This window comes from Meriones unguiculatus, chromosome 12 (assembly GCF_030254825.1).
Source record: "Meriones unguiculatus strain TT.TT164.6M chromosome 12, Bangor_MerUng_6.1, whole genome shotgun sequence".
NCBI lineage: Eukaryota > Metazoa > Chordata > Mammalia > Rodentia > Muridae > Meriones > Meriones unguiculatus.
Genome location: NC_083360.1, coordinates 91,443,003 through 91,458,596, shown reverse-complemented (window position 1 = coordinate 91,458,596; position 15,594 = coordinate 91,443,003). Strand labels below are relative to the sequence as shown.

The window sequence follows — 15,594 nt, the reverse complement described above, 5'->3', positions numbered from 1 at the left end:
GAGGCTAAGCCAGCAGGCCAAAATCCCTTTGAAAATCAACAACTCTGGGGAAAGGAATGTCCTCACCTCCCTTCTGAACTCACAAGAGCAGCAACACGTGAAGGGAAGATTGCCATCTGCCATGTGTTCTCTGTGTTCAAAGTTGGACTCATTCTTACCAGGCTCTCCTACTCAAAAAGGTGTATAATTCAAAGACTTGTTAAAAAATAGAAAACAGCATTAATGATTTTTCCTATGAAAACATGTGGAGAGGACATTTCACTTTTGAGTTTATGGTGACAGTAAATACTTTTGAGTTTATGGTGACAGTCTACCCACTTCTTTAATACATACTTCAGCCTTTCTGGACATGGCAGCTTACAGCAGTGACCCCAGAAATCGGAGGGCTGCGGCAAGGTAACTGAGGTCAGCACAGCTGAAGGGCTGAGATTCCTTTTTGCCAACTTCTGTGATGAAGATGCTGAAGAGTTATTGTTTTTCATCTTGCCAGGGGCTCCAGATCCTGCAGCCAGCAGAGGTCTTCCTCCGTGCTCTTTGGTCAGCAAGGTGAGGTGCTGGCAATGTGCTCCCAGCAAGCGTTTAGTCCTTCTGTGCCTCCATTCCACTTTTACGGTTTGTAGATGACAACAGTCTCCCTCATGAAATTGTCAGGAGATCAGCTATTTTTCTTTTTAACTGTTGTTGAGACGAGGTCTCACTATGTTCCTCAGGCTGGCCTCAAAATCAGCATCTCCCCACCTGAGCCTCCCAAGTGCTAGCACATATATGTGCTACCCTGTCTGGCTTTGACTGACTGTTGACATGTTCGATGCCTTTGGAAGGGCCTGGAGCACGGGAAGCACAAGAGAAGGCCCTTGTCCTCCTGACTGTGGCCTGATTATTCTGGGGCCAGCACCCTCGGAAGGCCACGGCAGGGACCAACACTAAGAGCAGTGAGGCTCTGGGAACTGGGTGTGCAGAGTGACGTCACACAGGGGAAAGCAAACAGGAACTGGTGGGGGTGGCTCAGTGGACAGAGAGCTCGCTGTGCAGGTGTGAGGTCTACAGTCTGGACCCACGTGACAAGCCAGGCAACATGGATGCCACCCGTAAGTCCAGTCCTCCAGTGGCAGAGACGGGGGCTCCGTGAAGCAAGCTGGCTACATAACCTAGCTGGGATTAGTGAGACCTTCGCGAAGCAAGAGTGACTACAGGAGGTAACACACACCAACTCTGGATTCCCACACACTTGTGCAAATATGTACATGCATATGTATCTATACCTACGTACTTCCAAAGCATGCACACAACATGTACATGCATTCCACATACACATGTGAAAAATAAAAGGAAAGATTCCAAGTAACTGCTCTACATTTTTGTAGGTAAAAGATCCTCAAAATGAGACAAGATAAGGTAGCTTGGAACCAGGGCATGAAGATCAGAAATAACTAATGAGCTGCCACTAGCAAAAGGGTCTAAAGTCTCAAATGAAGATTCATGAACAAGGTTAAAGTACCCACTGATCCAGCAGCACAGACCATACTCATGATTTCTGTAAGCCAGGGGTTCTCAATTTTCCTAATGCTCTGACCCTTAATACAGCTCCTCATGTTGTCGTAACCCCAACCCCAAAATTTAATTTTGCAACTGTTATGAACTGTAATGCAAACAAATATCTGTAGTCTTAGGTCACATGACCTCTGTGAAAGGGTTATTCGACCCCTGAAGGGGCTGCAACCCAGAGGTTGAGAACCACTGACCCAGACCAACCTAGTCATATTATTTAAGTGCATGAGAAGTCTTATTTTAAAGCTGGAATCTACTGACTCGGAGACCAATGATTTCTCTGTCACTTTAGTCACTTGAGTTGGACTCTCTTCTTTTTGAAAGTAACACTTACTTCATAATCAGACTCTACTACAAAGACAACAGAAAAGCCAACTAATTTTTTTTTTTACAATCAATAATAAATGTAGCGGCTCATACCATGACTATCATAATAATACCAAGGAGTTGAGAATCATTAACGTGCCTTCTCACTCCGAAACAACTGCCTTCCATATCTCAAAAGTACACACAGACAATACCCTTGTTTTGTACATATGTGGCACTGCTCAGTTTCTGAAGTGATGCAAAGTTTTCCTGACATCCTGCACACCCGGCTAGGACCACTGAAATGTTTCACGCATTCAGCAGCAGCAAGGGAATAAGCCATCACACAGGACGGACACATCCTCACTAGTGTGAATGGTCAGTGGCAAACCTCCTCGTTAAGAGCAGTAAGTGCGCCCTTCCCACAGACACTGTTCTCCAGATCTAAGGCCCTCGCACAAGACACTTACCAACCTTGCCTGGCTCAGACCAGCTAATCTGCCACTGGCACCAAGTACACAGCCCGGTTTGGATATTTTCAATGTGAAATATAGTATGCTTCAACATTTTGAAACGAAAGATGCGTCAAAAATTAAAAAATTCCTATAAACCCTTATCAGCTCTTTGTAAATTGCTGTACACATTTACTGTGTTCTATTATTTTGGTCACTAATTGGCAGCTCTCCAAATGTAAATGCTTTATAAAAAGGATCAGCTACCTCTCACAGGATGTGTTAAAGCAAGGGGAGATCAACTTCAAATAAGACAGCCTTGAAGGAGAGATGGCTGATCTTCAAGGCTCTGCACAGCATCCACTGAGGAGGAGACTCACCCGCCAAAGCCTTGATCCGGGACCGCTCAAAGAGCCGCGCAGAGCTGTTCTCGTTGTCCCAGTCGTCAACGTCCCAGCGGTTGTTGACATCGCTGTACTGCTGCTGGATCTCAATGTTGTCGTAGTCTGTGGCCACTGTGGTAGTCATCTTCAACTGTCTCAGGTGCTCTTCCACATCAGTGCCTTCTTAGAGTGCTGGGAGGAGGAAGAGGAGAACACGTTTATACATGCAAAGCACACAAGTCTCTACAGACCTGCTGGGACAATAGTATACAGAAGTAAGACAGCTACTGCCCGTCCAGATACGCCTGCTAGAGCCAAGGCTGGTTCTGAGCTTTGCTCTGCTTCAAATCACACGTGTGACCTCAAAGGTTGCTGAGAAGGCTGAATGAAATGTTGTTCTTCTTCTTCTTAAGTTTGAAGTGGAGGTTTAAACTTCGATTTATCAGGGCTTTATCAACACGTACTTGGCTCTTTTGAATGAAATCATTTAGTTTTATCGTCTACACAAGAAACTATTAGTTTCTCATTCATAAAACATTACATAAAATACTAACCGGTCATTCTTTCTATATAGCTTACTTATATATTAAAGCTGATACCTAAGATTAAGATGTAAGCATCAGGCATCGAAGACAGTATTCATGCATAGTAAATATTCAGTAAGTACTGTAATTATTTATGCCATTGTTATTAGAAATTCTAGGACTAAGACCAGCATTAATACCCACTCCTTCACAGCCCACTGAGAGTCATGGTGGATTTTTTTTTCAGGAATATTTATGAAATAAATTCTGGCCCACCAATGTGTTCACTTTATCACAGTATGCTTAGAGGATTAAGAGAAATATATTTAGCTTTAAAATACAGCTTCTCTATTCAATAAATCCATTGCTCACTTTCTGAACACAAATATATTGCTCTAGATTCCAGGGAGAATAATACACGATGTAAGTCAAGCTTGCATCTTCATAGAAAGAGGTAGACGAAAATACACAAGGAAAGCCAGAGAGTTTAAGAAAAATAAAATCCAGCCGGGTGGGGTGGTACAAGCCTTTAATCCCAGCATTCAGGGAGGCAGTGGCAGGTGGATCGCTATGAGTTTGAAGACAGCCTACAAAGCAAGTCCAGGACAGCCAAGGCTACACAGAAAAAGCCTGCCTCAGAAACAAAACAAAAACAAACAAACAAAAAAAGCAAGCAGGAGGATTTGAGAGTGGCTGTTTTAGGCTGGCAAGAAATAAAAACCCCTCTTAGTACTAAAACAGGTTCCAGAGCATAAAAAGCAAAACCACGCACAGATCAAGATGAGCAGCATTCCTGACACTGGAAACACTATGGCATGCGCAGCAGAGCTGTAGTCAGTGTGCCTGTGCAGAGGGAAAAACAAGGAGACAAGGCTGGGGGAGGGAGGCAGGGCCAGGCCAGACATAAGACTGTAGCATGATGCGCTTTGAGCCAGCATCTGCCACTGCAGGATGCCTGCTTCTAAAGGGTTATTCTTGGTGCCATGTGGAAAACAGACTGTAGGAGGCAAAAATAGAAGTAGAGTGGTTGGAGGCTACTCCAGAGATGGAACTGGCTTGGCACTGGCAGTGGTAGACCTGAATGTGGCAGTGGTATGGGGGTGGGGGTGGGGGATGGGTGGGGAGTGGGCTGACAGGACCTAGTGAAAAGTCTGCCTGGACCCATGGGGTTTGTTGGTAAGGCTCTGTGCTTGATGCCTACTGCTGTGGTTAAGTTTCTTTATGTGTTCAGTTTCATTACACAGAGTCAGGCTCAGTCGGGCCTACAAAGCTGTCCAAGTAAGTTAACTGCAAATCTAAGACGTGGGGATGGAGATAACCCCTGCCTCGGTGGTAGAAAGATCACAAGGAAATGATGCTGGTTATTTCCTCTCCTTCTCTCTCCTCACCTTAAGATTAAAAAACTGCTAAGTTTTGTACCTGGGCCCAGGTTTTACTCTTGTGCACCAAGAAGGTGCCAAAGGACCAGTCAGCAGAACTCATCACCAGAATCTGTGTGCTGAGAAAACAAGATCATCACCCAGCAACCCCAGGCTTCTCCCTCCACTGCACTGCTGCATTGTACAAAGAAGTAAGGCATACACATGCTGAAATGAAACAATCCTCTTCCTACGTTTCCAGCCTCGCTTTCTCCAGCTCCAACGTACAATCGCATACCCCATCTGCAGCAGAGTCTCCGTGCTGAAACTAACCGAACAGTACCATTAGTGGCCCAAGCAAACCTCTGCTTTCCTCTTCACTACTGCTGCTTTCTCACAAGCCACTGATGAACATCAACATGTCCTCTGTGCTCTTCAGGAAAGAGCACCAAGTCCCCCTGACGAGCGACCCTCAGCATCTGCTCTCGCAGCCGTGCGGCATGACATAAACATGAAGTTCCTCAACGGGAGTGACATTCCTATCAGACAGATGCAATCAAGCCCAACAATGCAAATGTGTTGGTATACTAATTTTTTAACAGTTTATAGCAATATATTTGAGGAGTTTCACAAAACCACAAAGTAACAAGCTAAATATTATTGACTGAGTGACCTTATAGTTAAAACAACTCTAATATAACAAGGGACGCAGGGAAGGTGGGAGGACCAGCCAATACAGTCCTTGATAGTCCTTAACTATTAACTGTGAAGATTTCTAATTTTCATGACTATACAAACATCAAAGCCCGTTATAAAATCTGTCTTAGAACTTTCTATCTCTAGTAAAGAAAAACTTTAAAGTATGATAAATCCCGTGGAGTGTTATCATTCAAAGTATAAAAAACTTGATTTAATCCAACTCAAGAAGAAACCCAAGCAGGAGGAAAAACTTCGCCAGGTAAGTTTTGGCTATTTGGTGCCATCTACTGACCGATGTGAATAAGCTACACCATGGCCCCATGGTCCTTAGCACCTGCCAAGGCCCCAGCTCCTGTGCTTCCCCACTCTGACCAGTGACTGAATCTCTTCAGACCACTGACTAATCACCAGGCTCCAGATGCCCTGCACATGTTTCCCAACGAGCAAGTGTTAATCCTTTGGGGTATTTTTCCCCTCTTTCATATAGTTACCGTATGACAATTCAATACATAATCCACTGAGAACTTAGGTACAGTAATTCTTTCCTAATGTTTTTAAGTAATAATGTTCTTTAAAATATCATTATCGTTCCGTAAAAAGATGGGAGGCAATCATGCCCACTAGTCCATGTACAGAAGGAACAGCGGATCCTGTAATTAATTTAATTCAGGTACCCAAGAGCCTAGAATTTGCTCATCAGAAACATTTTCCTTTTGTATTATCTATCTCCCCAAAGACAATATCATTAACAAACAATTGAGTTTTGGTGGTGATACAACATTTTGCTTGGTTGGTTGGTTGTTTTTTTCCTCCATGGCACTTTCAAGGCTATTTATCTCCCACCTGGGCTATCTTGAGTATTTCTTATTTTCAACAGCACTGAGTGGCCTGAGGGTGAGGAACAACCAGAGTCAAGAAGGAAAGGGTTCGGGAATGCATCCTATAGCACTGAGATCCCGGACGTCCACCGTGCTCCAGACCTCTTCCGGGAGAGCCTGTGTCAGCCATGAGCCTGCTCACATCACACGAGGAGGTAACCCTGGAGGTTACTTACAACAGGGGTCCAAAGAAATTTCAAATACACAGATACTAATTTCATTTCTTCAAACCAGTGGACAAAACAGACCACTGGTGAGGAAACTATGATCCTAGTTTGATCCCACAAAGCAAGTGAGTTCCTAGAGTTTGGGTATTACTCCAAATACAGGTGGAAAGGGACAATGGGATCCCTTCTGTCTGTCCTTCCTCCATTTTACAGAGAAAAACCAAACAAGGAACAATGAGATGATAAATGTATTTATTACCCGAGTCTCTTCATGAAAAAAAATCTTGATATTAAGTATGAGTTATATTCATTTACTGTTTGTATATTATTCCTTTTCTCTACCTACATATCTAAAATTTAAATATAATTTTGATAAGACCTAATATTTTTAAAAATCAGCTATATTTTGAAAGTAAAGAACAAAACAAGGAAGGCTTAGCTTCCCTGATGTTCATTTCTCAGCCTCAGAAGTCACTGAATTTGAATTAAACTAATTTTGTCAGCTCTTGTTCCACTGCGCTGTTCCACACAGCTGAGCTGATAGAGACACACACTCACATGTAAGTGCACAGCTAAGGTAACACACCTGACAGTTACAGGTCACCTTTGTTTCCACACCACTGGCAAAGAGCAATTAAACTGCAATCATTACCTCAGAACAGGCCTGACATCACAGTTTGCTGACAACATGGAGTTTGTGGCCACTCTAAACAGGCTTTTACACTTACCTCCAAACAGTTCTAAAAAACAACAGCCTACAGTTCTAACAGCACCAATCCCTAAACAACCATGAGTTTCAGTGAGCCTGGCATTTAACTGCTTTATCTGTCGTGAAGCCTCGCAAGCCAGAGCGGTACTTTCCTGAACAATGGAGGAACAGTCCCAGAATGTACTTTCTGTTTGGAAGCTTTTTCTTCTGGAGCAGTCCAGTGCCAAAATTCTTGGCAAATTTATCAAGGAAAATGCACATATCAATTTTCTGGAATAAAGGTCAACTCAGCGTACATGAAACTGCCCTGAGCTGGAACAGTGTGCCCAGTATTACTGATACACAGCCTGCACGGTCCAGGACCCCGGCTGCTGCGGACATTGTCACATAGCCAGGATTCACACCGCGGTGCTCAAAAGCAATCTCACCACGAAATGAAAGGTGGCAGAGTGTCACCACCCTGCATCTAACTATGAAATACAAAACTTCTATTTCTGCCCAGTCCTATGAATCCTGGATCCCGGCAACAAAGGCTATTATGGAAGGAAGAACCTCCCCTTTATGCAGACTCATTTATCAAAGAATGGATTATGAGAAATTTATCTTCACCTGGCTCAAAGTAGGACAGGACTTATTTTAATTACATACTTTATTTAAATAAGACCACTTCCCCTGTACAGAATGACTTACGTTCTAGGTGCAACTGGATGTCCAAATGTCCGGGTTTCAGTGTTACTGGGTTTGTTCAAAGGTCCACTCACAGCCCTTCCTGCTTGGCTGAGCACCTCCTCAGCTTTCCCCGATGGAAAGCTCAGTGTTTCCCCAGCTGACTCAGAAATGTGAAGTCTTGCAAACAAACAATTAGATAAAAACTGGCCTACGAACCTCAAAGGGAGAACATGACAATCCCAGTAAAACCATTTTAACGCGATCAAGCTTCTGTTTCTACAATTTATTTAAACCCAATCACAGTTTGAGCCAAGTGCAGTTTCGCGCGCATGCCTTTGATCCGAGCACTCAGGAGGCAGAGACAGGTGGATCTCTGTGAGTTTGAGGCCAGCACAGTCTACAAAGTGAGTCCAGGACAGCCAGGGCTATACAAAGAAATGTGTCTCAAAAAACCAAAAACCAACCAAGCACATAAACAAACAAAAAATCCCCAAACACCTAATCACAATCTGAAAAAATTGGTAAACAAAAAACAATAAATGCAGTGTGGGAATCAAATAGAATTCTGCACATAACTGTGTATATTACATATTACATAGGGGTAGGCACACGTGTGCACGTTTTACAAAAAGAAAGAAATGATGGTAAGAGTAAAACAAAATATTTTTCGGGATGCCATTCATAGTTCTGTGAAAGTTTGTTTATAAAGGTGTTCACTGATGTGAGTTCATTTGCAACGCTAATCCTAGTACACATGGAAAAACGAACCACAGCCCTAAAGCACTGTCACACATTTAGGATTGTGCAAAGATTCTAACTGGATTCTTTGGGAGGTGACCAGCCATGGTTTAAGTTGGTTTTCCCACAAGAACAGACCATAATTCAACCGAAAGATATCCCACCTCATTTCTCAGAAAGTCACGGGACGCACAGACCTGTCCGTGGCCACACGCGCAGAGGCATGTGATTGAAACTTGCCTACTTCCCATTCTACTGCTAAAATGACTTCAATAGGAAAAGTAGGTTTTTCTCAGGGGAAGTTCTCAATCAGGCTTGGGAATAAAAAGAAACCCAAAACTTGCCCTGCCTCAGCAACAACGCAAACTGCTCAGAAGGATGTGACAGGAATCCAGACCATGTTTTATCTATCTATCTATCTATCTATCTATCTATCTATCTATCTATCTATCTATCTATCGCCCTTGGTATGGCAATGAGATTTGCTCATTAACATTCTGTCTGAAAGGATAAGTGTGCTAAAAATTTTCTAGGTGAAAAACCTTGTTGACCCACGTATACACAGTCCCAAAACACATTCTCCAAAGTGAATACTTAAGTCTTCTCTTCCTCTAAATAGCAGAGAGTCTCGCCATTTCTAGTCTGCTGTTGCCGGAAACAGGTGCTATGTCAGGAGCAGCCTTCTCTATACATGGCATCCCCGACAAAGGAGGGGTGAGCAGGTAAATGGAGATCTTTCTCCCATCTCCAGAGCAGAAAATGGCAGCATCTGCCTGTTGTGGTGCACACTCCTTCAGTTCTGAACTGGCCACTGACAACACTAACAAACCTTCACCATCAGCTTGCAGAAGACAGAGGAGCTGAGGCCTCTGCGGCCAGAAGATGGAAGTGGTGGGATCATGGGAACAGGCTGTCATTTAAGAGGGCACTGAAGAAATTCTTTGACATCCGGAAAAGAAAAACACACATATCCTTCCTGAGTTTAACATGTGGTGACAGATGTCATAAAATAAGACAGGTCTAGGAATGAACCAAAGTCCTTAATCCAGGCCTGCTATATAAAACAAATGTTTTTATGTGAAATATTCAAAACTATGTTCATCATCACCTGAAACACAAATTTTTAGAAAGGTACAAATACCAGAACACAATCAAGCTTTTAGAAAACCAAGTCTCCACGGACAACTTTCACATCCCAGCTCTCCTTTCCCGCAACTGCTCAGGCCCCTCCCCAGCTTTTCTCTGCCCAGCTCGAGCTGTGGTAGTAACTCTGGTGCTCCATGCCACCAAGGGACACTCAGCTACCAACTTCCACCAGGCTGAGTAAAACACCAAGGAGCATCGGTGTATTAATGAGCATGGCAGACAGGCAAGAAAGCTCTGGATAATGCCTCTGCAGCACTACAGACTGAACAGACACGCCCACCCTACGAAGCCTAACCTTCTAACCTCAGGGTACCCTGACCCTCATCAGCATTTGATGGACTTATTGATATCCTTATTGATTTGTATGGTGTTGGAAACAGTCAGCTAAGCCGAATATTGCCAAAATTACTTGTATTGTTGCCTAAAGAGGGAGAGAAAAAAGGTTTGTGCAACAGGTTGAGGAGACCAGCTAATTTGAGATCTCAGAATAAATAGCACTCGGTACCAAAGGTACTATCTTAACTAAAAACAGACATACTAGTTTCTAGAAAAGGGGAACAGGCAACAAGGCCGTTTCTCCACCTCTTGCAGAAAGTACTAGCTCGTGTGGGGAAACAGAAGGCAGTTCCCTGGCAGGGTGAGGACAGTGTGAGCCTGCCTCCACCCTGGGGTGATACCAGGGAATCAGATCTGCTCTCTGCGGCTGCTCAACGGGATTCTTTGCAGTGTGCTGTACAGGCCTCCGGTGAGCTCACCCAACAGGCCCTTTCATTTTCAAGTCAGCTCCAGCAGCGGATGGGGGCCAACCCACCTCGCTGCCCATCCCCTCATTCCTTCTCTGTACAGAGAAAGGCCTGGGATCGTCAGTACATCCTGACAGCACATCCCAAACACCAACCGGGGACAGTGGGTTACTAGCTGGGCCTGCTCAGGTATGGAGGCCCCTGGGATCTTTAAAGCCTGCCACCAAAGGCTGAGAACTACTCAGCAGCTGGGCTCCTCCCACTAAACCCAAATGCTAAGTAAATCGCCTGCACACATCCACCTCCACCCTGAGCACGGCGAGTTCATCTCCAGCCGCCAAAACCTGAACACTGGACGCACAACCAACGTTGAACCTATTCTAGAACCTTCTAGGCACTTTTAGCATTCAGGTACTATGTGACTTAGATCTCTTTTTCTGCCGCTTAAAACCCGAGTCTTACAGTAAGATATCTTAAGCAAGATTCTGTGGCTATTTAAAACAGGCCTTCAGCCAACAAATGTTTAACTACTTAGTCATTAAAAAAAAAAAAAGAACTGTCTAAAACCTTTTCATCCCCTCACTTTTAGTAGATTATAGACCAGCGAAAAACACAAAACAAACCCTAAGAAATGAACAATTAACACAGAAAAAGTAGAAAGGACTATAATAGCAAGATGCCAGAAATACTGATTACTTTTCAATTACCATTTATGCCTTCATCTGGGAAGCATGTCCTCCACTGGAAAGGACCCAGTCTAACAGCTGCGTTGCTTTTCCCACTTTCACAAACACTGGAAAAGTTAGCCAAAATTCTGAGTACTGGCTGCCAGCCAAGGCTTTATTATTATGTACTATTAGCTCCGAGTGAGAAATGTGGGCTCAAGAAAGACGGAAAGCCAAGCAACAAGAGGGGGTTCATAACCATGTACAGATGTAAAGGTTTCTCTGTCTGCCAGAAAAATACCTTCCATATCCATTCTATTAGCTGTGGCCTTTATTAATTTAATTAGATGACTGCAAATTTGTTTCTAGAACACCATTTAGAGACCTAAGCATGGAAATGTTTTTCTTGTATCAGATGCTGCATCTGGGATAATGTTTTGAAATTTTTCAGATCTAGATTTTTCAGAGCAGATGGGTCTGCTCTCTACCCTCCCTGCACTTAACAAGTGCTGATGTAAATCAAGAAGCAAGTAACCAGTTACCTCCCCTCCATGTCCACTTTCTGCCAAGCCAATCACGGTTCAAAAGCCTTTCGCTTTCATATGATTTCATAATTACCAGTTTTCTTTCTAAGATTTCTATAAGCCAGATGGAGATGGATGGTCTAAGCACAACCTTTTCAATATCACAAACCAGTGAAAATTACACATAAATGCATAAATGGAGGGATCAACTCGGGTTCCCAGCTTTAATTTAAAGAATAAAAATTAAGTAAAACACCAGGAAATTAATATTGCCACTATTTTATTAAAAAGGAGCCCAAACAGGCCAACGGTGAAGACAGAGCAACTAGAAGATCACACTGAGGAGGACAAACAGCAACGCTGGCCACACCTGCACAGAGGACAGTGGCCTCCTAAGGAAAGGCTGGCTCCGAAGCACAGAGCGAAAGCTGCAAGCCAGGAAGAACTGGCCCAAGGGACAACTGGAACAAGACCACGGACTCAAGATTCGAGCCCACCTGCTCTAGCTTCTTAGTCTACCTTACGCTGTACAAAATGGTCCTCATGCGCCCTGTGCAGCTATTTAGGTTAAGTAAAATTAAAATATATTTTAAAATTCAGCTTTTCAACCTCCCCCTCTCCCGCCAGTCATTTGTACTCAGAAGCCACTGGGCAGGGTGGCTCAGGAGCACCCTCGAGACTGCAAAGCCCATCCTTGAGGCTATACTCCTTGCGCCTGGCCCATTCTCTCTTGCTGCCTCTTCTTCTGGATTTGGTGCAGACATTAAAACCCCATCCTCACAGTGTCCCTCAACTTAAGCAATACAGTACAATATGCACTCAGATAGGACGCTAGTGAGAAACTCCTTTCTTGTTTGTTTGCTTGCTTGCTTGGGGGTTTTCCCTGTTACTTTCTACTCTTCTATTGGCTAGGTGTTGGGAGGAATAGTCTCCGGCTGGGAGGTCACTGCACTTGCCTGCTGCACAGTGCCCAGACCACCTATTACAGATTCTGGAACAGAATGCAGCCAAAGCGTAGTAACCCCCAAATCCAGTTCCTCAAATGTCTGTAGCAACATAGGAACCGGTCCACACAGAGTTCTTCTTATGACACAGGGAACAGCTTCAGATGTTGTCAAGGCAGTCTTTCATTGTACGGCTTTCTCACTATCAAATCCAAATCTGTTACCAAGTCCTGGGGAGAAAGGTAACCGAGAGGAAAAAGCAAAGCCTTGGCATGGAGAAGCCAGCAAATGAAGAGTAAGGAGGAAACCCCACGTTGGACTGAGCTAAGAAGAAGTGGGTTTCAATGGAAGCTTCATGTTCCGTGCTATGGCTGAACTTTCTTGTGGCACCTACTAAGTGGAAGTCAGCACAGTATCTAACAAAACGAATGGGTTCCCTCTCCCTGCCTTGCGAGCCAGGTACTCTTTGTAATAATCACCGTTAAGGCATCTCACTCAACTGTAAGGGACCTGAGTGGGCAAGCTACCCCAGGCATCAACACGTGATGAGTTTCTCTTAGTCACAGGACAACAGAAGGAAGCAGCTGTGCTGGCTTCTTCATAAGGGGTCCAAGACTAGGAACAAGGAGCACAGAGCGTGCACAGATGTGAGGCCTACCTGTTTATTACCACCGTATTTCCTGAACAGTGCAGAAACACAGGCCAAGCCATCACACGTAAGGCTGTAGAACATTCTGAGGGTATCGACAGATGCACTGTAATTTAAACCAAATCACTGCTACAGGACACGCAGCTGTTTTACTATTCACAACCGCATTTTTGTGAAGATGTTCTTACCACAAAGCTCTCCGGCTATTTTCTTCTGTTTGGGGGTGGGGGTTTGAGGCAGGGTTTTACTACGTAACAGCCCTGGCTGTCCTGAAATTTTGTAGACCAGGCTGGCCTCCGACTCACAGAGATCCACCTGCCACTGCGGGTGTAGATCTCTGCTTCCTGTGCTAGGATTAGAGGCATGCATCACTACCAGCCAGCCTCCGGGTATCTTCTTGAGATTAATCTCTAGAAGGAAATGAACTGCTCCAGAGAAACAGAATGCCCCATGAGCACCCTGTGTGTGTATGCACATGTACACACATCTATCAATACATGGGTTGCAGAAGCATTAAAAACGTTTGCTGTCACTGTGGTTTGTATTGGATGTATCTGAAATGCATGGGAATGGTTCCTTGAAGAACAATCCAAGTCCGCTGAGCCTTTATTTTTGTGCCCACCACAGAGAAATAATGATCACGCAATAACAAAACACCACTGCATGTTGACTTCTCTAAGGAACTACTTCTCTTTCTGTTATCTCCATTTTTGAGTCTACTACAAATGGAGCTCACCTTGTTTTATCTCCTTCTTAGGTATTATAGGCAAGGGTCTAAGCGTGGAACGCCTGGATCATTATTCACAGGACATATCTCAGTTTTGTCAGAACTGCACAGTATGGTATTCCAACTCAATGAATGAATGAGTGAATGAATGAATGAAGAAAAGCAGACCAGTACTTAAATGAACCAGACTAGCCTCTTAAAAGGGCAAATCTCTTCATAGGGGGCATTCTTTGCATCTTTTTGTTTTGTTTTGTTTGAGACAACGTCTCTCTGCATAGCCCTGGCTGTCCTAGAACTCACTACTGAGACAGAATCTGACTAGGAAAACCAGGCTGACCCAAAACTCAGAGATCTGCCTGCCTTGGCTGGGATTAAAGCAGAGCTCTGCCATGCCGAGCAGCATGTCTGAATTGTTGCCACAGCTACCTGACTAGTTTCTCTGCTTAGAATTTTGAGCTACTGAAAAACTCTTTTTACAATGTAGCTCAGGTGGCATTTTGGGGTTTAATGTTTATTTTATCTTTATTATTGTTTTTATGCATATTTTGCCTGCATGTACATCTGTGCACTGCTTGATGCCTCGTACCCAGAGAGGACAGAAGAGGGCCTCAAATCCCCTGGTCCTGGAGTTCCAGACTGTGAGCAGCGGTATCTGGCTCAATCTGAGGCCCTCTGGAAGCAGGGCCAGTGCTCTTAACCACTGACCTATCTTTCCAGCCCGTGAGTGGGTTTTAAAAGACATAAAAAACTAAACCAAAATCTTCCAGTGCCCTCTTCCCTTTTCGTCTTGTCTCAGCTCCTCATTCTTCAACATAAACAGAAAACCCCCAGTGTTCTCGCATCCTGGCTGTGTGAATGTGCCCCCCCCCAACAGTCATTCCGGGAAGTCACCTCAAGCCTCCCCTTCCTTCAGAAGCTGCCTATCTTTCCATTTTCTACGTAAATAAGATAAGCTAGCTCTGTGACCACAAAATGCCAAGGACTATTTCCTCCTCTGAGCGTTTACCCCACATTATACTGTGCCCCAGAATTAACAGACCCCAGGAAGTGCTTAACATTCTGACTGAAGTCTTGCCTATCTTTTACAGAGCAGCTAAGATGGTCAACGCAACGTAGAGCAATGGATACATCCAGTACTGAGGAGACACTCAGGCATCGTAGACTAACCGCTTGGTTATGCCAGCGTCATCCCTTCTCAGAAGTTTCTAGAGAAACCAGCCCCTGAGAGGACTCTGTCATCACCTCAGTGGGCTCAGGACTGTTCGGTTTCCGATTTTCTCTTTGCAGGCTCTGCTTAAATGAAACAACAGAGAAGACCCCGCTTTCTGACTTAGAAGATCTGTTACTTGGAAGCTGAGGTGGAAGGATCACAAGTTCAAAGCCTGCCTGGGCTACATAGGGAATTTTAGGCCTGCTCAGGCAATTTTGAGAAATCCTACTTCAAAAGAAAAGGTAAAAAAGGGACTTACATGTACCTCAGTGGTAGTGTACACAGCATGCAGGAGATGCTAAATTTAATCCCCTCTATTAATCTCCCAATACAAAACCTCTACAATACTTGTTTTCCTTCCCCCAATTATTATCCAAGTAAAACTGAGTTCAAGGCCAGCCTGGTCTACAGAGCCAGTTCCAGGACAGCCAGGGCTACAAGAAAAGAAAAAAGTAGGAAAAGTGAGATTTCTTTTCTTTATTTCTTTTTCTTTCCAGACAGGGTTTCTCTGTGTGTAGCCCCGACTGTCTTAGTGCTGCTCTATAGAACAGGCTG

General features: G+C 44.2%; 1 protein-coding gene across 4 annotated transcripts in view; it reads right to left on the bottom strand.

Moving 5' to 3' along the window:
* Sptbn1 (spectrin beta, non-erythrocytic 1) overlaps positions 1–15,594 on the bottom strand; it is a 162,786-nt gene that overhangs the window by 118,447 nt on the left and 28,745 nt on the right. For all 4 annotated transcript variants that reach the window (XM_060366191.1, XM_060366189.1, XM_060366190.1 and 1 more), the window contains exon 2: positions 2,687–2,881. In XM_060366191.1, the coding sequence (XP_060222174.1) occupies positions 2,687–2,834 (148 nt within the window). In that variant the 5' untranslated portion in view covers positions 2,835–2,881. The remainder of the gene's footprint in view (positions 1–2,686; positions 2,882–15,594) is intronic.